Raw genomic sequence first — 22,850 nt, 5'->3', positions numbered from 1 at the left:
AGATCATTAATGGTTTCCTGTGGTGTGTTTCACTTTAGATTTGGATATTCTTCAATTGAAACCTAAAATGATAGGTAAGATTTGGATATTCTTCAATTGAAACCTAAAATGATAGGTAAAAATGGATGGACGGCATGAATAAACCATACATATGGACGGTGGGCCTAACGTAATTTAATCAGTACTATAAAACAGCCAAAATAGCCCACTGTCAGTTCACACTTCATGTTAGTGACCCCCACTAGGGATCGATACCAAGATCATAGTGTTGAAAGGAGATATCTTTTACTTAGTCCGCCGCTTCAGCTATGGATCGAGGTGTTATATCACTTGAGAAGCTGAATACAGAAAATGATGAAAATCCAAAATTCGAGTGGGACATGCCAAAACAAACACTACATCATTTAAACTTCCTGGGGCGTACAGAAGTTTTGGATGTGGATGATATTTGTGTTTTCCATCCTTCCCGGTGGTAATCACCTTATGAACGGTTTGGATGAAATATAAAGATGAAGGTGGACCACACCAAGGTTTCAATGGTGGATGTTTCCATCACCTTGTGTTGTGGCCTGAGTTTTGGATCTGTCTCTCTCAAAAATATTAGGCTGATCCAAAAGCTCAGTTAACTCGCGAATGTTTCCGCAGTGGTCATTCAACCCCCACATTTTTCCTGTCGTGTGGCGCACTAAATCTGTCTCACTTTTGGGTTCTTTTCCTAACATGAGCTGTAAAAACGGATGGACGGAGTGGATTTCTAACAAACATCTCGGTGGGCCCCACCTAACTTACGATCGGATCACAGGCAGTCCATGTCCTCTCCGATAAATTTGGGACTGTGGACCCACCTTTTATCCGGTTCTTTTTATCCAGTTTGGGAACTTAGACCTGCACGTGCGGAGACGGAATTTCATGACGAAAATACCCCTCCCTTCCTTTCGAAGACGAGCGCTGACGCTCCTCCAACTGAGAGTTGTACGAACGGCTCAAAAGAGAACAAAGTTACGTGGCCCCACAGCTATGTATTTATTATATCCACAACGTTCATCTATTTTTCGAGATCATCATTATCCAAAAAAAAAATTTCATATCCAAAGATCAACTGGACCACACCACAAAGAGCAGCGGGAAAATTGATTTTCACCGTTAAAAATTTTGTAAGGCCCACCATAACATTTATTTTCCATCCAATCTATTCATAAGGTCACAAAGGCCTGGATGAAGAGGAAAAAAAAATCATAATGATCCAAAACTTCTGTAACCCTTAAAAGGGTTTCAATGGTAGACGTTCAATTCCCCATTGCCTTTTACACTGTGGTCCACTTGATGGTTAGATCCATCTTATTTTTTGTCTTAAATTTAATATGAGCTTAACAAATAGATGGACGGTTTGGATATAACACAGACCTCATGATGGGACCCACAAAAGGCAGTGGGGATTACAACTGTAAATAAAAAAATAAAAAAATAAAAAAACCAGGAAGCTATGGCTATGGTATTTTCTATGGCTACGGATTATAACCGTAGCCATAGCTGTAGCCCCTTCTTTTTTCACTCTGTCCTTGTCTTTCGATATGATCAAAAAAGGTCTAGAATTGTCCAGCGAGTTTGCCTCAAAAGTCCTACAATTTTCCATACATATCGAAGAGTATTTGATACATATGGAAGGTGATTTTATCTATAGCTACGGAGTAGAACCGTAGCTATAACTATAGTCCCTACCAGTCTATGCAAAATTATTATTATTTTTATTTACATGAAGAACTTTATTCTACCTACAATTTTCTCTAATAAATTTTTATATAAATATGTATATATAAAGCATATAATTTTTTTTCTCTCTCTTTTAATTCATTTCTTTGTCTATTTATTGAACAAGTATATCTCCTAAATTAGAATGATTTACTTAACGTATCAAATATGACTTTGGGGTAGGAGAAGCTAATTCAACAAACCTAGTTATTTTCCAAGATTCCATTGAGTCGATGGTCGAAAATCCATTTCATTCACTTCGTGGTCAATTTCAATCACTTCGCGGTCAAACATGAAATTGAGCGGGGCAAACATGAAATTGAGCAGGGCAAACTAAAAATTCAGCGGGGCATACATTAAATTGAGCAGGACAAACATGAAATTCAGCAGGGCAAACATTAAATTGAGCAGGGTAAACTAGAAATTAAGCGGGGCAAACATGAAATTGAGTAGGGCAGATATGAAATTGAGCAGGGCAAACATGAATTTCAGCAGGGCAAACATGAAATTGAGCGAGGCAACACATGAAATTGAGCGGGGCAAACATGAAATTCAGCAGGGCAAACTAGAAATTGAGCGAGGCAAACATGATTTTCAGTGGGGCAAACATGAAATTGAGCGGGGCAAATACGAATTTCAGCGGAGCAAACTAGAAATTAAGCGGGGCAAACATGAAATTGAGCGGGGCAAACTAGAAATTCACCGTAATAGCCTCACTTTTCAAGGGATGCAGTAGACCAATGGTTTCAATAATAGATCAATGACCTTACTTTTTTAAGCCTAGAACTCACATCGAGGGTATACAAAAATGATATTTAAACCCACATCATTTATAGAAAAAAAGAGCCACTATTTTAAACTTTTGATAATACATATAGTACAAGTACTACTATTGTATTAATGAAAGTAAAAAGGCAAGAGAATCTAATCTACATTTTGTATTAACTGTCTATTTTCTACCCATTTAATGACTAACAATGGGCCCCACGTCTATCAATCATCTCCACGTGGCTCACCATGTTTTAATATGTAAAATTCACTCTATCTTCAAGTTCCACTTGAACTTGGAGCCAAAAATCAATTAGATTCGCGAATCAAGCTGTCATTTGTTGAAAAAATGTAGTTCTCTCACCAACAATCCCTACTACATCACGATTTGATTAAACAAGGCAAAGTGTTTGCCCCGTTCAATTTTCAGTTTCCCTCGCTCAATTTCTAGTTTGCCTCGCTCAATTTCATGTTTGCCCCGCTCAATTTCTAGTTTGCCCCCCTCAATTTTCAGTTTACCCCGCTCAATTTCTAGTTTGCCGTGCTCAATTTCATGTTTGCCCCGCTCAATTTCATGTTTGTCCCCGCTCAATTTTCAGTTTACCCTGCTCAAATTATGTTTGCCCCACTCAATTTCTAGTTTGCCCTGCTCAATTTCATGTTTGCCCCGCTGAATTTTCAGTTTGCCTCGCTCAATTTCATGTTTGCCCCGCTGAATTTCTAATTTGCCCCTGTTCAATTTCATATTTGCCCCACTCAAAAGATATCAAAGTTACATAGGCCCCACAGTTATGTATTTATTACATCCACAACATTCATCCATATATCAAAAACATCTGGGAGTATTATATATATAAAAAAAGAATCATATCTAAAGATCAACTGGACTACACCACAAAGAGCAGCGGGAAAATTGATTTTCACCGTTAAAAATTTTGTAGGGCCCACCATAACATATATTTTCCATCCAATCTATTCATAAGGTCACAAAGACCTGGATGAAGAGGAAAAACAAATTTCATAACGATCCAAAACTTCATGACCCCTAAAAGGGTTTCAATAGTAGACGTTCAATCCTCCACTGCCTTTTACAGTGTGGTCCACTTGATAGCTAGGTCTGTCTTATTTTTCGTCTCAAGTCTTAATGCGAGCTCGCCAAATAGATGGACGGTTTGGATATAACACATAGCTTATAATGGGACCCACAAAATGCCGCAGGGATTACAAAAAAAATAAAATAAAATAATGAGGTAGGGTCAGTTGGATTCTGTAGCTACGGATTATAACCGTAGCCCTCATTTTTCCACATGTCCTTCAGTATGCATCGAAGGTCTTTCAATATTATTGAAAAAGTCCTGAACTGTCCAGCGAGTTTGCCTAAGAAATGCTGCCATTTTCGACACACCGTGTTAGACTGCAGCAAGCTTGTTTTTTTTACTATGTTGCTTTTGTGGGTCCCATCATGAGGTCTGTGTTATATCCAAACCGTCGATCTATTTGGAGAGACAATATTAATACTTGAGACGAAAAATAAGATAGATCTAACTATCAAGTGGACCACACTGTAAAAGGCAGTGGGGAATTGAACGTCTATCATTGAAACCCTTTTAGGGGTTATAGAAGTTTTGGATCATTATAAAATTTGTTTTTTCTCTTCATCTAGGTCTTTGTGACCCAATGAATGAACTTATACGGGGAGGATTTCTCACAAACATCACAGTGGGCCCCCTAAAGCTTTCTAATGGTTGATGCTCATTCAACACTGTTTCCTGTAATGTGGTACACTTGAGATTTGGATATACCTCATTTTTGGTCTCATATCATAAAATTATGTGGAAAAATATATGGACGGCATGGATGAAAATCATACATCATGGTGGGGCCCACAGACCACCGACCATCCGCCATTGGCTGGCGGCAGGCGGTGTACCCGTTCCGTTTCCGTGAAAGGATTGGTATTTTCGTCCTCAAATTCGCTGTCCGTACGAGCAGGTCTAAGTTCCCACCCTAAGGTTGTATTGCTTCATAAAACCTGCTGGATAAAAGGTGGGGTCCACAGTCCCAAATTTCTCTCTCCAGAAAACCCGCGCAAAACCCTTTCCGTATCTCGCTCTTCCCATTCCCACGTGTGTCCGCCCATTTCTCCCAACGTCGTCCAAGCTCAGAAGTCAGCTCTCTCTCTATCTCTCGCCGATCCCAAAATCTCGCGCCCTAAAAATCCCACCTGCTCTTGGGTTCTTCTTCGCACTCAGCAGACTCCCCTTTCAGTCCCTTCTTTCACCTTCGATCCATCAGACCGTCCGTTTTGATGGACCATGGCCGAACCGCTGATTCCCATAATCGAGAAGAAGCCCGTGTGGAAATGGATCTTCGCCGTCGGCGGAATCATGATCACCCTCGTCATCTACGGCGTCTTGCAGGCAAATCCCTTCACAGAAAATCTTTTTTCTTCCAGATTTCTCCTTCTTCAAGATCATCGCATTTCGCGTTGATCATTTCATCGCAATTCGCGTTGATCATTTCATCGCAATTCTCCATACTGCAGTTTCTGCATTCATGTGATGTCTTTCTTGGACTTGATTTCCATAAGATCACGTTCTTTTTCAAATCCATATCTTTTTTGAATGGTGAATCCGTTTTCCAAATTGCTGCCACTCTTTTTCTATTGAAATGTCGCTGTTCATTGCTAGGATTAAAGTCACTGTATAGACACTGTATTGCTGTTTAAATTTATCATGATGCATTCCCAATACAGTAAGATATCGTTCCGATATTATCTAAAGCCACTTATGATCTAAATGACATTCAATTTCGAGTGCATACAAATCAGCAGACGACGTGAATGTTTAGGAGAAGAATCAAATGGAGATGGATTTATTATTATTACTTCTAATTTATAAATATTGCGTATGTAAATTCCAAAGAAAGGGAGGGAATAGGGGCTAGTAACATAGTGAAAAATATTGTCCTGGGCAATTTCTCGGCCCGGGAATTTCTCAGGAGATTTTCAGAACAGGATTCATGTACCCAACCCCAATTAATTGGGATAAGGCTTAGATCATGATGACGACAACATTCTTCTTGCTATATTATTGGGAAAATCTCACTGAAAATCAGTGTTCATAGTATTGGTATTGTTACGTATATCGCTGGCTGGGGATACGGAAGCATGTATTGATGTCGCCGATATTATCGCTGATACCTGGAAATGTATTGTTTGCAAAAAAGACCATACATAATAAGTTTCTCTTTAATGAGGGTCTAAAATCATGTGTAACTTCGGCTCAAGGAAACATTAGAGAAACATGGGGAAAATGATGGAATTTTTCAATGATACTTAAGGAGATTCTAAAATACACATATTTGCATATTGATAATGAAATAATAGTGAAAAAATGCATGTTTGCATATTTAGGAATCAAATAATAAGTTTTCCTTTAATAGGGCCTAAAAGCATGTATCGGTGACTTAGGAAAACATTGGGCAAACATGGAGAAAATGGTGGGGTGGTCCATCCATCCATGCATGCACATACAAACATACAAACACATGCATGATCCATCCATCAATGCATGTGTGCATACACAAACATACAAACACACACACACACATCCGTCCATGCGTGCATTCTTGAAATGAATTTTTATAATAAACAGATTTTTGGCGATATTATCGAAATATCGCTGATACACTTGCGATACAAGCAACACCTGGAATTTACACAGTAAAAAATATTGGCGATACATTTGTGATATTGATACATTGGTGATACAAGTGACACCTGAAATTTACACAGTTGAAAATATTGGCGATATTGATATGTCGATGATACTTAGCAATATATCGTTGATACTTGGAATTTTTGATAATATAGTGCTATTGATATTAGAGTTGTACACAAATCGTGAGCTTGCTCGACTGGACTCGACTCGAAAAAGCTCGATTCGACTCGGTTCGAAACTGAGTTCGAGCTGATTTTTTAAGCTCGAAAAAATTTCAAGCCAAGTTTGAGCTTGCCCGAGCTCGACTCAGATCGAACCCCAACTCGAATCAAACTCGGATTGAACCAGTTCGGTGACTTGGTTATTTTGATATTGATGTTGCTCAGCAAGTGTTCGATGAAATGACTCAACGAAGTGTCGGCTGGTGGCGAGGAAGGTATGGATATGAAACGAATACCCTTGTATCTTGATTTTTATGTTGCCTACTGAGTGTTTGATGAAATACCTGTAAACCGATGTTGCTGCTTTACATTCCGTGAGAAATAGAAGGTGCACTCCATGTGTTTGAGAAAATGCCGCAGGGGCTTGATCTTGGCTCGAACCCCGAGTTGCTGACCGAACCGATCCGAGCTGGCCAATCAGGCTTGAGGACCAAGTCGAGCTGAGCCGAGCCAAGTTCGATCTGGGGTTGCTAGTGGTCGAGATGAGTCGAGTTGTGCCAAGCTTGACTCGGTTCGACTCATGTACACCTCTAATTAATATCGCTACCAGTGTTATCGGTATTGCCGAGCTGGAGATACAGATAATATCAGGGATATTATCATGATATCGGGGATACTTGGAACAATGTTGAAAATCAAATACTTAAAATTATTTATTATAAATTAGGAAATAAATTTTTGAAAATTGAATATAAAAGTATAAACAAAATTATTTTAACTTCTAAATAAAATTTCTTTTAATGTCGTGGTATATTTATGATTAAATTGTGAAAAACTAAAAACTACTGAGATTTTGAAAATCTCGCGATACGATCGTTGACATTGTTTAACTCGTTTATTGTAATCAACTCGTTGATTGTAATCGTCCTGTGTAATAGACTATTAGGTAGTGCTTGACTGTAATCAACCAATATAATTAGAGTTGTACACGAACCTAGTTAGCTTGGTTAACTCACTCGACTTGACTTGACTCGAAAAAGCTCGATTTGACTCGGTTCAAAACTGGGTTCGAGTTGAGTCGAGCTGATTTTTTTGGTTCGAAAAAATTTCAAGCCGAGTTCGAGCTAAACCGAGCTCGAATCAAACTCGGCTCGAGCTGGCCCGAGTTGTTGACCGATCTGAGCCGAGCTGGCTAGTCAGGCTCGAGGACCGAGCCGAGTTTGAGTTGGGGTTGCCTGTTGGCCGAGCCGAGCCGAGTTGGGCCAAGCTCGACTCGGTTCGGCTTGTGTACAACTCTAAATATAATTAGTCTATTACATTGCACCTATGGGAGTTTTCTACTCTCATTGTCGGTCCCAAGCCCAATTAAAGGATGGAGGGTGTGTTTGGATGGTAGATAACATCAAACTTATGCTAGTTTTATTTATTTTTTTATTATTTATTATTTTTTACGGGTGCTTTTAAATCTAAAGGTTTTAAAAATAGTCAAACTAAAAAAGAGTATATGTAGTGTTAGTAAAAATATGAGTGAAAATGAGGAATTAGTTATGATTGTTGACCGAAAAATTTCCAAAATGATCACTTTAATATCTTGGGTCAACAATTCATAGGAGTGGAGAGATTGAGAAGGATGTTACCTGCAAAATACAAGCTATGTGGAAGAAATGGAGATGTCTGTCTAGAGTTTTATGTGATTGTCATTGTATCACTCAAAATGAAAGGAAAATTTTATAGTATCACTATAAAACTAACCATGCTTTATTAGATAGACTGTTGGGCATATTAAGAACAACATGTTCATAGGATGACTGTAGCTAAAATGAGGATGTTGAGATGGATGAGTGGCAAGATGAGGAAGGATAGAAATAGAAATGAATGCATTTAAGGGTACTTAAGAGTAGCACTAGTAGGTAATAAGATGAGGGAAAATAGACTTTAGAGGGTTTGGTCATATATAACAAAGACCAAGAATTGTCCTGGTTAGGAGTGTGTTGGTACAAGTTGAAGGCTCTAAAGGGGCAAGGGAAGGCCCAAAAGGACGTTGGTGGAGGCAGTAAGAAAAGACTTAATGACCTATGGTCTAACCGAAGTTATGGCCATTGATAGTGGAATGGCGGAACGGGATTCATGTAGCTAATCCTAATTAGTTATCAAAGCTTAGATGATGATGATTATTGCCAACATTGTTTAACCAACATTCCACAATAATATCATGAGGTTTTAAAATCTCGGTGATATTTGTTACAGTGGCCAATAAACAAGGTGTTCCATAACGGTAACGGTGGCCGTGACGTCACCGCCGTTACCGTTATGATATGGGTCGTGATGGCTATTATGACCTCTTTTTTTTTTTTTGTTAAAAATGTTTATGGATCATTATGGGACCATACTGGGCTGTTACAGCTTGTTTTTTGTTTTTGTAACGTCCGTTATGACCATTTCAGTCTTGCAATGCGTAATGGTTAGGACCGTTACTGTTACATAGCGGCCATTACATAACTGATTTTGAATACCTTGCCAATAAACCTAAGGCATGCCACACGTTACTAATACGAGTTGTCTCCATGACTGTTGACTTTGGTGTTTTATTGAGTGCCATTAAAATCATCTTGGGAGGTATGTTTTTGTATTAGGATACATTCAGAGTACAAACCAATACATGTGGGTAGTGGGTACTATGTTTGTATTGTGATGCAAGTGTTTCAATTTTGTATTCCAAACCATCAGTCCCATACAGTTGATATGCATTGATACTATGTCATCATCGCGACCCAGATGTTTGTATCGTACTGTGACTGAATTTATTACTTTATAGTCCTAATACGATACAATATTTCGAACCTTCACCAAAGCTTGCACAAATGACTTTATATTCCTTCTCATACAAATGGGTTTGATTAGTGTCAAACGGTCAATGAGGATGTTTGATTAATTTTTGGGAGGATGCCTAGCCTAAAAATCAGGTTGGTCACTCATCTAGCATGCTACATGTGTACAAAAGGCATGCGCTGTTGATAAAATTGACTCCAGCACCCAAGGTGTGTTGTAACAGCTGCGGGGTGCACTATGCGGATGCCTGGCCTAAAAATCAGGTTGGTCACTCATCTAACTAGCTGCATGTGTGCAAAAGGCATGTGTGGTTGATAAAACTGACTCAGCGTCGGAGGTGTACCGTAATGGCCGTTACAACCTCTATAATGACTCATTACTGGGCCTGATAGTTTTTTTTTTTTTTTTTTGAAAAAGCCTTGTAAAAGCCGTTACAAGGGTGTTACATCCCATAATGTAATGGTAATGATGGTGGCCATTACGATTTACGACCATTGTCACTATTACGGAATACCATGCCAGCATCTGCATCTATGTACATGAGTGGTCCACAAGATGAGCGGATTGGCCTATTCTTTTGGGCCACAGGAGTCTGCATATTGAGTGGTTGGATGTCTCCCACATTTGTCATCTTGTTAGATGCATCCTAAAATTGTCCAAACACTCAAGTCCATCACACTTCTTGATATATTAGCATGTGAGGACTGAGGAGGTACTGTTCAATCATTCGAGAAATGTACTTGGCAAGATAATCTCCTTGTGGAAGATGTATCTCATAAACCACAATGGGCTTCCTAAATCCTAGCAGACAAATGGTCTTGTATTTGGATGAATTCTGTAGCTGCTACAATGATTTTGAGTATTATAGCCATATTATATCCACTCTAGCCAACCTTGCACTCTTAACTAAATGTCCTTAAGATTCATTGTGCATTAGTGGACATAATTCGAGAAGATCCACATTCGTATCTTATTGGAAGGTAGGGTGGAAAGCTATAACAATAATCTTATTGACTTTTGAGTGAAGGGAAGTTGGCAAGCCAAGATAGATGGTGGTTTAGGGATCATAACGACATAAGCGAGAGGCATAAGCTCTTCTTGGGAAGTGGCATTAAAGATTAGATGATCAAGCTAATTCTATTTGGGAAAAATCATTGTGGGTATTTGCTTGTAGAGTCTTAGAGGAATTCCAGCCAGGTATCAGGTCTCAACTAGGGGAATAGGGTATAGAATTGGTTTTTATGATGTTGCATGGGCGGAGAAGCAGCAGTATCTAACATGCATCTGAACCTCTGTTGGGTATTGTTTTTGGAGTGGTTGTTGGGAATCTTTTGTAAGAGTGAGGGAATAGGTTTGGAATTTGGTTTTCAATGGCTTTAAAAGAAGAGGCAATTAATTGGTAGTCTTATAGAGGCTTTTGGTAGGCTAGAAGAGTATGGGTTTGAGAGAGTAATGAAATCCTTGTATTTTTATTTTTTATTTTAGATTCTATTTTCCTTTAGGTTGATCACTTTCTCCTATTGCCTAAGCATGGGTTGCAATGCTCCCACTGAGAGTTGATTTTTTTTTTTTTTTTGGTTAGATGCTGTTGGCAGAAAAAGTTATTACTTGGCTCCCATCGAGAGTGGAATTTTTGTGGTTGGATGGTATCAGGTCTTTAGTAGGGATAAGGTATAGGATTGGTTTTTGTGGTGATGCATGAACGGAGAAGAAGCAGTATCTAACATGTATCTGAACCTCTGTTGGTTATTGTTTATGAAGCGGTTGTTGGGAATCTTTCGTAAGAGTGAGAGAAGGGGTTTGGAATTTGGTTTTCAATGGCTTTAAAAGAAGAGTAAATTAATTGGTGGTCTACAGGGGCTTTTGGTATACTTGAAGAGTATGGGTTTGGGAGAGTAAAGAAATCCTTGTGTGTGTGTGTGTGTGTGTGTGTGTGTGTGTGTGTGTGTGTAGATTCTATTTCCTTTAGGTTGATCTCTTTCTCCTATTGCCTAAGTATGGGCTGCAATGCTCCCATCAAGAATTGAATTTTTTTTGTTGGATGTTGTTGGTAGAAAAAGTTATTACTTGGGTCCCATCGAGAGTTAATTTTTTTTTTTGTTGGATGGTGTTGGCAGAAAAAGTTATTCCTTACCATTGTTTGACTAAGAGAACTCTAATTAGTAGATGCATCAAATGCAAAAAAGCATATGAGAAAAAATTTAATAGTTTAAAGAAAATGAGGGAAAAAATCATCTCTTTATCTATTGTGAGATGGTGAAGGATTTGTGTGAATCTTATTCAAAGCTATTTATGTTGACTTGGGTTTTCCATTGGAAATCCAAGAATAGTTTGAAAATTGGTTGGTGGGCTGTTTTTTGGTGATAAGGGGCCATTATTTGGAGAATTCTTCTGTTTGTTATTCTGTGCAAGTGTTGTGAGAAAGAAATGATAGAGTTTTTAGATCTGGGAAGGCATCACTTAGTCATAAAATAGCATCCATTAGTTGGGCATGTAGTAAAAAGGAGTTCCAATCTGTATCCTTTCGAGATATTTTGCAAAATTGAAAGTAGTTGTAGAGGAAGAAGCATGAGATGGTATCTCAATTAGTAAAGCTATGGGGATTTGTACGAATTGCTCCTCAGGGGTGACTGTCTCTCCTTGGTATGTTTCATCGATGGTATTTATAAGAAAGAGGTGTACCCGGTTCCATGTTTAACACGAACAGCCATACAATATGGGGATGAAAATTTTCATAGTATACATGGGTTTCAATTGTGACAAGTTGGGGCCCAATGATTGGGTTATCCCAATCATGAGTATGTTGCATCCCACTGTGGATGAAGTATTGCACGGCGTCGTCCTGATCAAAATTGCATCTGATCATTTCTCTGTGGAATTACAAAGTCCTGCATCGAATCATGTGTGTATAGATGAGGTTGGACACAACATTCAGTCCCGTGTCATATCGTGCGTCCATCTGCAGCACACACAACATCCAATGGTTTGGTTTTTTGGACTTAGAGCCCCATTTGTCAGAACTGAAAGCCTCTGTATATTGTGTGAAGAATCGTGCCAATGTACATACAATTCCTCTCATTTTTTTTTCTGAGAGAAGTGATCAGTTACTGCCCCTACTGCCATAAGCTTATGCACTGCACAATTTTGACACCAACACATTGCAAGCGTTGGGTATCCGATCTATTAAATAGGTTTTTTCTCATCACGAGGATTATCGCGAGTGAAAATAGGGCCATTCCATATGCTAGGTGGCCCATACCAACAATATTAATAAACATCTAAAGATCTGATCCAGCATCCAAATTTGGCTTGCCTGATTAATGGATTATCCTGATTTCAATGGTAGGTACTTTCAGGATGGGGAAGATCTTTTGCACAGCTGTGATCTCCTAAACATGCAACCATAGGCAAGAAAAAATGTGTACCACAACTTGTGGTAGTGAGGCAGTTCCTGATACTTTCTCTTTCTCAAAGTGAAACCAGTGAATACCGGATTGCTCCCAGGTTAATTTTCTTGAGACGCCGAGCTAATGTTAGTGTGGACCAATGAGAATAACACCGAAAGTAAATATTTACCAATGTGTTGGCTCAGCCTTTTTTTTCTTCCTTAGTCAAGTGCAAAGAAACATTGAAAGTAAACTTTTGAGCAGGTGAAAATATTATTAAACCCAAAAAAAGGCAAATGCAAAGAGACTGATAGAAAAAGGGATATTGGCACTCAGCATCGGCCAAGGCTAAACAAAACAAGACTGCAATGCCCTGGAAATCTCAAACAGATAGCTGAATAAGAAGAGCCCAATAACCCAAAAACAACATTTCCCAAACACTATGAAGCTCCACCATGGATATCCCATAAAACACAGGACAAAGGATTGCCCATTCGATAGCTAAAGAGGCAATTGAGCTCTTCAGGGAGGCAATGTGGATAGATTTTCCTTCCAAATTCAATCACTTCGCTCTTTTCCATAAGCCCACAAGTGGGCAAACATAAATAAATTTCAAATTAATCTGCCTCTCAGTGAGAGCGGCCCATCTTTCCAACCAACAATCACCTCAGAAATCGATCCATTGAGCACCTAGCAAACCTGAACTGGAAGATTTAAAAAGGGTCCCAAAGGCCCTAGCCATCCCATAATGCAAAAGCAAATGGTCCACATATTCTTCCTCTCTACACATGATGCATATGTTCAGAATCGTCATATTTCTCTTCTTAAGATTATCAACCCTAAGGTTCTTGTTTGCTGTGGCTGTCCATGCAAATGCTTGAACCCTTGGAGTAGGCAAGCACCTTAGAGAGTTGCACAGGCACACACACCTTAGAGGAGGGATTTAGATGAGAACCCCCCACTGGGGGTGGCCATCTCCAAGTCCTTGTCCGTCTCCAAAGTGTTGTTCCTCATCTCATGGAGCTTACCCACAAGCAAAGCAAAAACCCTTTGCTTCATCATCATGAGGATTCTTCCGAAGGCACACATTGCAGGCTATAGGATGCAAAAAGGTCCTGTAAAATTCATCAACCTTTGCTTTGGGGGTAGCTGCTGAGGAGAACAAAAGGGGGAATGAGCTAGCCAAAGGAGTCTCATCTACCCATGCATTCTTCAAGAAGCAAACCTTATTGCCACGGCCAACCACAAACTGGATGTGGGCATAAATAATATTTCCACTCTGTCTGATATGTTCCGTTCATTGTCATTGGATCTTCTGTAAATGCGACTAATATCCTTCCACACGTTTGAACCTATGTACCAAGTAGGGAGCCTTGGGAACTAGTCCTTACCTCCTGAGGTCCCATACTTATGAAAAATGACCTCCCTCAGCAAGGTATCCTTCTCTTCCCCAATCTCCACCACAATTTTCAAGTCACACCCAGTTTTTCTCCCTCGTCCCCAAACCCAAGCCTTCCTCCTGTGGCCTCTGCAGAACATCCCGTTTGACGTGAATTTTATGGAAGCTCAATTGGGAATATGGTGCCGATAGCAATTGCTGGCTTTGTTCTTGATTTTAAGTGAAGAATCTAGAAAGATGTTCTCTAGCCTCTTTGGAAGAAAAACATTTGAACAAAAAAGGCGAGGGCGGTTTTAGAACTCTTAAGGATTTGTGTATCTTCACTGCAAAGAGAATTAATCATTGAAGGAGACTTATTTTGTAACATCCCTTGGGCTTCGAAGAAAACCTGCCTTGGAGCTATCGAACATTCTTGAAGAGATTTGGGATCTAGCCATTTATATAGTGGTTACATTTGTACACATTCCTTGTGATGCTAACAAGAGTCCAACAAAGGAAGTAGTGTCTAGGACCTCTATTATTTCATCATTATCATCTAAGCCTTATCCCAGTTAATTAGGGTTGGCTACATGAATCCTTTTCCGCCACTCCTCTCTATCAAGGCCCATACCTTCAATTAACCCATGGGTCATCAAGTCTTTTGTTACTACCTCTAGAGAGGACCTGTGAAGGTAATCTTTGAAATGACAATGCCTGTGAATGTGCATCTACTGTTGCTGGCCTAGAGGTAGTGGCTTTAGTCGGTCTCTCGAGGCCATATTCAAAACAAGTGAACATTCACATCCTTTTGGGCCTTCCCCTTACCCTCCTCGTGGGCCTCAAATCCATGGGTTCCGCCCCCGTTTGGGCTCGAAATCCATGGGTTTTGCCTCACATGAGCCACCTATAGAGAATGTTAGTGTACTGTGTATATGGTTAGTGGCTCCTTTTAGTGTAAGTGCATGTGCACACTTCCCTTTTCTCCTGCAATGTACTATATGCTTTATTATAATAAAATATTATGTGTTAGGGTAAGTAAGCCTAACACATCATCTCTCAATATTCTCATCTTTTCTTCACATTATCATCATCAAATCATTCTCTACTTGGTATCAGAGCTTAGATCCAGGCATTCCGCATCCAACAGATTAAGAGGTGACACGTCACCTTGCTGATGTCAGCAGCCGTACGACTGACGTCAGCGTTGTACGGATACATGGACTCCGTTTGAGCTAAAAGTTTAGGGGTTTGATAGATCTTGATTTTAGAAGATTTGTCATGATTTTTTCAGAATTTATTGGACCTCCTTTCATGGTATTTTGGGCAAAATAGAAAAATTCGAAAATCAGGCCCATCTTCCGTTTTTCTTTTATTTACCTCAAATTGGTAAGCTTTTCTTTGGTTTCTTTCCTCAAGGTGGACCGAAATCTTCCTCCCAAGCTACCCACGGTGGATTTTTTTACTTGAGATCAATGTTTGAGAGGTTTTTAACCTCAAACGGACATGCGGCTGGGCCGTTTTTCACTTGGTTAGGGCTTTTTTGATTGCGTTTCATGGTATTTTGGATGATTGATATTTGTTTGAGGTTTATCTCTTATTATCTTGAAGGATTGAGTGAGATAGAGTTGTTTGAATCAATCTTTCTTGGCGTAGGGGATCTCTTGGCATAGGTTTATCTCTCTTGGACTCTCCTATGGTTGACAAAGGGCCTCATCTCTTGGCATAGGGTCTCTTGAATCCAAACCCTTGCAGATTACATCCACTAAGTTGAATAATGACAACTATCTTCAATGGGCACAATCTGTAAAAGTATTTTTAGGAGCCTATGACAAGTTGTATATTTTGGATGATCCCCCAAACTCTACAGATGTTACCTACAAGTCTTGCACAAATGAGAATTATCAAGTTATTGCATGGTTGTTGAATAGTATGGATTCCTTGATTAGCCGCTTCGTGATGTTTTTATCCTCGGCTAAAGGTATTTGGGATACGCTTCATGATATGTTATCGGAATCTCAGAATTTTTCATAGGTATTCCAGTTTATTTAAGAAATTGGTCGGTTCCAACAAAACTCCAGATCCTTAAAAGATTACTATTCGACGCTTCGGGGTATGTGGGATGAGTTGGATATGTATCAGCCTCTTCTTTCCAAATGTAAAGAGGATCATGAACATGCTCATAAGCAGCAGGATGATATTCGTATCATGCAGTTCCTAGTTGAGTTGAGTTCTGATTACCTTCATGTTCGAGATCAGGTTGTTTTGCAGGATCCTCTTCCCCCATTGACGACAGTCTATGCCATGTGTCAGCGTGCTACTGCATCTACTCTTCCTTCTCATTCATTTGTGCCACCCGAGCATTCGGCACATCTTGCTGGCGATCAGTCCTCTCTTGGTATTCGGGCACCATCCTTGAGTTCGGGGCGCATTTCTGGCTTTGGTGGTCGTGGTAGAGGCCGCGAGGGAGATCGCAGTCGTGGCGGCCGTAGTCTTCGTGGTCGTGGTGGACGTGGACGAGGACGTGATGGTTCCCGCATTTGTTCACATTGCGGTGGAACTAATCACACAGTTGATTATTGTCATCCTACGTATGCCGTTGCTTCTGTTGCATCCACGGTTGCTTCTGAGATATAGTCTTCCACCCCGACAGCTGAGCAATCTACTTCAGGGGAGTCTCTTATCATTTCTCGGGCTGCATATGATGCCCTTATGCGGCTTCACATTCGTGATATTTCTGAGTCTTCTCTTGCAGCTTCGGCCCAGTTAGGTACTGCCCTCCTTGCGTCATCCTCTCCTACCTCCTGGGTCATCGACTCTGGAGCTTCTTCCCATATGACTTGTAAGTGTCAATTCTTTTTTTCTTATTCTCCTTCTCCTCATACTCAGTATGTCACAGTCGCAGATGGAACCTAATCTCCCATCTCTGGGATTGGTTCCATACCTCTCTTCTTTCTTGTCTTTGTCCTCGGTCTTGCATGTGCCTCGTTTTCTATTAAACTTATTGTCGTTAGCTCTCTTACTAAATCATTCAATTGTTCCATTACCTTCTTCCCTTCTTATTGTTTGTTTCAGGACCTATAGACGAAGAGAGTGATTGGTGTCTACTGCACTCAATTTCATTGTTCCATCAAATCCCTCCATTCTGATAATGGGGGGGAATACATGTCTACTGCCTTTCTGTCCTTTTTGCAGGAATGTGGTATTTTGTCTAGGACGTCATGTGCTCGCACATCTCAACAAAATGGTATTACAGAATGAAAGAATCGTCATCTTCTTGAAGTTGCTCGCACCCTTCTGCTTGGTATGCATCTACCTAAACATTTTTGGTGTGATGCTCTTCTCACTGCTACTTTTCTTATTAATCATATTCCCTCACGTATTGTCTTACAAATCTTCATTTACTACATTATATTTATATCCTCATGATACTCCATTTCCTCTACCACCTAAAGTTTTTGGTTGTACATGCTTTGTTCAAATTTTGGATGGGAGTAATGATAAACTTAGCCCCAGGGCAATTAAATGTGTCTTTTTAGGGTATTCTCGGGGTCAGAAAGGGTATAAATGCTTTAACCCATTGACTCGCAAGAAATATGTCTCTGCCGATGTAACCTTCTTTGAGGATATTTCTTTTTTCTCCGCTCCAAGCCGATCCCTCTGTGATCCTCTTGCGAGTCAGGGGGAGTATAACTCTTCTCCTCTTTCCACTAGTGATCATGGAAAAACTCCTCTCCCCTCTATTCAGCATCGTGTTGGTGATATGGGTGAGCCTAAGCCTCTGCGGGTGTATCATTGTTGAGATAAATCTTCATACGCTCAGCCATCCACCCTTCCGCTCACTTTGGATGTTGGCTCAGGTGACTCTCCTACCTCGAGTTTAGATTTTCCCATTGCCTTGCGCAAAGGGTCACGATCTTGTACTCAACACCCCATTAATAATTTCGTTTCATATGATCATCTTTCACCATCTTTTCAGTCGTTTGCAACTTCCCTTTCATCACAGACTATTCCTAGATCTCTCTCACATGCTCTTCAGAGTCCTGATTGGACAAAGGTGATGATAAAAGAAATGTCTGCTCTTGAGAAGAATCATATTTGAGACCTTGTGCCACTTCCTTTAGGCCATAAACCTGTCGGCTGTCGATGGGTTTATACGATCAAGTTTCTTCCAGACGGCTCAATTAATCGCTATAAAGCCCGTCTTGTTGCTAAAGGTTACACACAGACTCATGGTGTGGATTACTTCGAGACATTCTCTCCGGTGGCTAAGCTTAATTCGATTCGCGTTGTGCTCTCCTTGGCCGTTAATTTATCATAACCCTTGTTTCAGCTTGATGTTAAGAATGCATTTCTCCATGGGGATCTTACAGAGGAAGTTTACATACATCAACCTCCTGGCTTTGTTGTTTCTTACAACCCTGCACTTGTATGTCGGTTGAAGAAGGCTCTTTATGGACTCGAACAATCCCCACGTGCATGGTTCGAAAAATTTAGTCAGACTCTCTTGGAGTTTGGCTTTGTTCGTAGTCATGCCGATCATTCTCTCTTTATATGTCGTCGATCAACGGGCATCATGGTTCTCATTGTCTATGTGGATGATATTGTTCTGTCCGGTAGTGATTCTGCTGGAATGAGGGAGGTCAAAGATTTTTTGAAGACCAAGTTTGAGATTGAGGATCTTGGTCCTCTTCGCTACTTCCTCGGAATTGAAGTTGCTTGCTCATCATCCAGATTGATCTTGTCACAATGAAAATATGCGTTTGATCTTCTCATGGAGACCGGCATGTTAGGGTGCAAGCCTGCTACTACTCCCATGGATACTTCATAGAAGCTTCGACTAGATGATGGTGCTCTCCTTACTGATCCCGAGATGTATCGACGACTTGTAGGTCGGCTTATTTACCTGACTATTACTCGCCCAGATTTCTCATTTGCAGTGGGGGTTGTTAGCCAATTCGTGCAAGCTCTCCGTACTTCCCATCTCACGGCTGTCTATCGCATACTTCGGTATTTAAAATCAGCCCCGGGTCTTGGCCTCCGCTTTCAGTTGCATGGTCATCTTCATCTTTCTGGCTATTCCGATGCTGATTGTGCAGGTAGTACTTTTGATCACCGCTCTACATCCGGCTTCTGTACCTTCCTAGGTGGCAATCTTATAACCTGGAAGAGCAAAAAATAGCCAGTTGTTGCCCGGTCCTCGGCCGAAGCAGAATATCGTGCTATGGCTCATGCGACGTGTGAACTCGTGTGGCTTCGCAACCTTCTTGAAGAACTTGGTTATCCTCCTTCGGATCCTGTTCCTCTTCACTGTGACAACCAAGCGGCCATCCATATTGCTCGTAACCCAGTTTTCCACGAGCGAACCAAGCATATTGAGGTCGACTGTCACTTGATTTGGGAAAAAGTCGCTTCTAAGGAAATCGTCACTCCTTTTGTTCGTTCTAGGGATCTACTTGCTGATGTTCTTACCAAGTCTTGAGTCGAGATGCTCTTCATCGTGTTCGTGACAAGTTAGGCATGATCAACATCTATGCTCCAACTTGAGGGGGAGTATATAGAATGCTAGTGGATTGTGTATGTGGTTAGTGGCCCCTTTTAGTGTAAGTGTATGTGCACACTTCCCTTTTCTCCTGCAGTGTACTATATGCTTTATTATAATAAAATATTATGTGTTAGGGTAAGTAAGCCTAACACATCATCTCTCCCAAACTCTCCTCCTTCTTCTCTCTCTCAATATTCTCATCTCTTCTTCACATTATCATCATCAAATCATTCTCTACTTCACCCACCTCACACAGGCCCCAAATCCATGGGTTCCATGGGCTACCCAGCCCGAGTGTGCTCCTACATTCCACAAGCCACCCCACTCGAGCCCGGTGTGAAAATGCCCCCCGCATTAATCATCACTGGTGAGGGGTCTTGAACACGCAACCTCCTGCTATGATACCAATTTGATGCAGGACAATTAACCACTTGCTTTAAAAGTTCGAACTGATAAAGCATGGTGAATTAATTCCTTTATCTCATAGCCCAGGCCCCAAATGCATGGGTTAGGTCCTCGGTAGAACCCTTTTTTTTTTTATGGTGTCTTTTCCAACTCTTTTTTTTTGGTTACAAACTTTGGTAACATAGGATGTGTGCTAGTTGCTGAAAACAGTTCAGAGCTGGTCCTCATTTTTTTTTTTACTGCAATAGCTTCTAACACGAAATGTTATTTGTCAAGAGTGCACATGCTCACTAAAAGTGTTTATTTCTTTCAGGAAAAGATCATGAGAATTCCATACGGGCAAAACAAGGAATTTTTTAGATATTCGTTGTTTCTTGTTTTCTGCAACCGCATTACGACATCTGCTGTTTCTGCAGGCGCTTTAGTGGTAAACTAGCTTATATATATTAAATACTTATGGAATTGGTTAAAGTTAGCTTCTTACACTGTATATTGCTATTTTGTCCTTCTAGGCAAGTAAAAAAACCTTGAATCCTGCAGCTCCAATCTATAAATACTGCGCTGTATCAATATCTAACATCCTGACAACATCATGCCAGTATGAGGTAAGTGGTACCGTTTCCATAGCTTTACTGTTTGTTTGTCTATAAAAGGAACAAAAAGACAATACTACCCCTCTTCGTTTGTCGGCATCCTTTGCTAAGAGTTTTCCTAAGCCCAAACAGATCTTTATGTGTGGCCTCACGTGCCAGCGGACATGGCTTTTGGACATCAGAGGGATGCATCAGGTGGAAGTCACTGTGTAGATGACATGGCCCAAAAAAAATCGGTCCAAGTCCACTCACCAGGTAGGTTACAAGTGTGCTTTACATGTGGACCCTTATCATCTTTTTTTTTAAAAAAAAAAAATTTAAAAAATTAAAAACAGTCCATGGTTTTCATACATGGCCTGATTTTGGGCTGGGTCATCCATACTGTAGGCCCAACTTATGCATGGCTCAGATGTCTACACTTGTATAGCATTGTTTTGAGGTGCGACCAGAGGTGCATGGGCTTAGCAAACTCTCCCCAGTTGGCTTCACTTGTCGCATGAGCACCCTGATAGAAGTTATTGTTGGAGCATATAATGAACAAAAATGACTGTTTCAGGCCCTCAAGTACGTCAGTTTCCCAGTTCAGACACTTGCGAAATGCGCAAAAATGATACCGGTTATGGTAAGTCATCTCTAGTTATTATAGGTTGTAAACTGCTATTTTCATGCACTCCTTTATGCTTCTAGATACTGATGTTCTTCTGTTGTGATTGCTAGTTCCTATACTGATATTAGTCAGTGATTTCCAGTTTGCCATGTTATTATTAGAATATGTGAGATTTATCTCTCTTTCCTGTGGATTCTGCTCGGTTTTTGCCTGTCTTTCTAACTGCTTCTCTTCTGCTGCCCTTCTACCCAACCAGTTCTATAAATTCAAGAACATTTCTGTAATGCTGTTGTGGTTGGAATGGAACCATTAACACATACAATGCGCACAGCTACTGGGATATTCTTTTGTCTTTCTAGATCACAGTTAAATATTATAATATAGTGGTTCATGCTTGTTTTGCCTAAGAAGGAAACTGATCTGGTCTGTTGGCCTAAGCTTAATCAAGTTACTTGAACTGGTTCTAGTAAATAAATAACTGTTCATTTATTTATTTACTTTTACATCATCTGTCATTTTAACAGAGATTTGCCATTAAGAATGCATACATATAAATCTCAAAAAGGTTCTGATGTGCAATGATCATATAAGAAGAGGTTGTTTTACAATGCTATATCATTTGATCAATGGCTATATGCGAGGGAATATCAACGACCCCAATTGATGGCTATATTCGTGCGAATATCAACATCCATCATTGGCAGCGATATTCCGATAATATCAACGTAGGTGCGTATCCCTCTTGTATCCTGATCCAAGCCAATTTGTCACTGAATCACGGGGTCATCCAGTGATTGACGATCTCCATTGTTGATCTTCGCAATCTTGCTGCTTACTATCATGCGTATCGTTTTGGACGATATGGACAGCTGTCATCATCTAGCAAATAAGGTGTGGTCCAAGGTGTTTTCAAGATTTGATAGGCAATGGGTTTTGCTGAGCTTGGTTGCAGATTTTGTGGGAGGCTGGTTGTTGACTGCTTGGGCTGAGGTTCGAAGAGCTTTATGGAAGATTGTTTGTCCTATCACTGTGTGGATCCTATCGTTGGAAGGAAATGGGTGGACTATTGGTAATAAGAATTCAGATTGACAGTATTTTAGATTAGGGCAGATGCGAAGCTGAGAAAAACTTCCCTTAGATTTGCTGTCAGCAAATTGGGATCTGCCATATTGCCGTACTAGAAGCGGAGACCTTAGACGTCGCCTCCATCGAGTTCTTCGAAGCCAATTTCGATGGCTGCTCTTTCAGGAATCTAGGTTTTGCAGGCATAGGTCAGTGTATTCAGGATCACTGCAGTGTAATTCTCATGGAGTTTTTAGGCCTTGGTATCCAGGACTCAAATCATGCCGAGACAGCAGCTTTTACAGATTATTAAGTTGATTGTGGAATTTAACTTCATCCCATGCATTGTTGTAGGAGACTCTAGAAACACAATCAGCTGGTCTGTTTCAGGCTGTAGCCCATGGCGAGTAGCAAATATGGTGGATGAAGCTCGAGACTTGTGCTGCGGGAAACTGATTTCTTTCTCGCTTGGAGAGAAGCCAATGAAATCGCTGATTATCAGGCCAAAGTCACAAGCATCTAGGGCTAAGCTTCCTTATATATTGTGAATGCTCTCACTGCGAGCTGTTGCCCTCACTTCTTCCTTTTTATTTTTGACATGCAAATGGGGTGTAATGTTGACTTAGATGTGATATGTTTGTCTAGAGT

The 22,850-nt window shown here is 40.4% G+C and overlaps 1 protein-coding gene across 1 annotated transcript in view; it reads left to right on the top strand.

Moving 5' to 3' along the window:
* Nucleotides 1-4,601: 4,601 nt before the first annotated feature.
* Nucleotides 4,602-22,850, top strand: part of LOC131243582 (UDP-galactose/UDP-glucose transporter 5B-like) — a 48,785-nt gene continuing 30,536 nt past the window's right edge. The window contains exons 1-4 of the mRNA XM_058243047.1: nt 4,602-4,937; nt 20,254-20,367; nt 20,453-20,545; nt 21,090-21,155. Of these exons, the coding sequence (XP_058099030.1) occupies nt 4,833-4,937; nt 20,254-20,367; nt 20,453-20,545; nt 21,090-21,155 (378 nt within the window). The 5' untranslated portion in view covers nt 4,602-4,832. The remainder of the gene's footprint in view (nt 4,938-20,253; nt 20,368-20,452; nt 20,546-21,089; nt 21,156-22,850) is intronic.

The sequence above is a fragment of the Magnolia sinica genome, chromosome 4 (genome assembly GCF_029962835.1).
Source record: "Magnolia sinica isolate HGM2019 chromosome 4, MsV1, whole genome shotgun sequence".
Lineage (NCBI taxonomy): Eukaryota > Viridiplantae > Streptophyta > Magnoliopsida > Magnoliales > Magnoliaceae > Magnolia > Magnolia sinica.
This window is presented reverse-complemented; position numbering and strand designations above follow the sequence as displayed.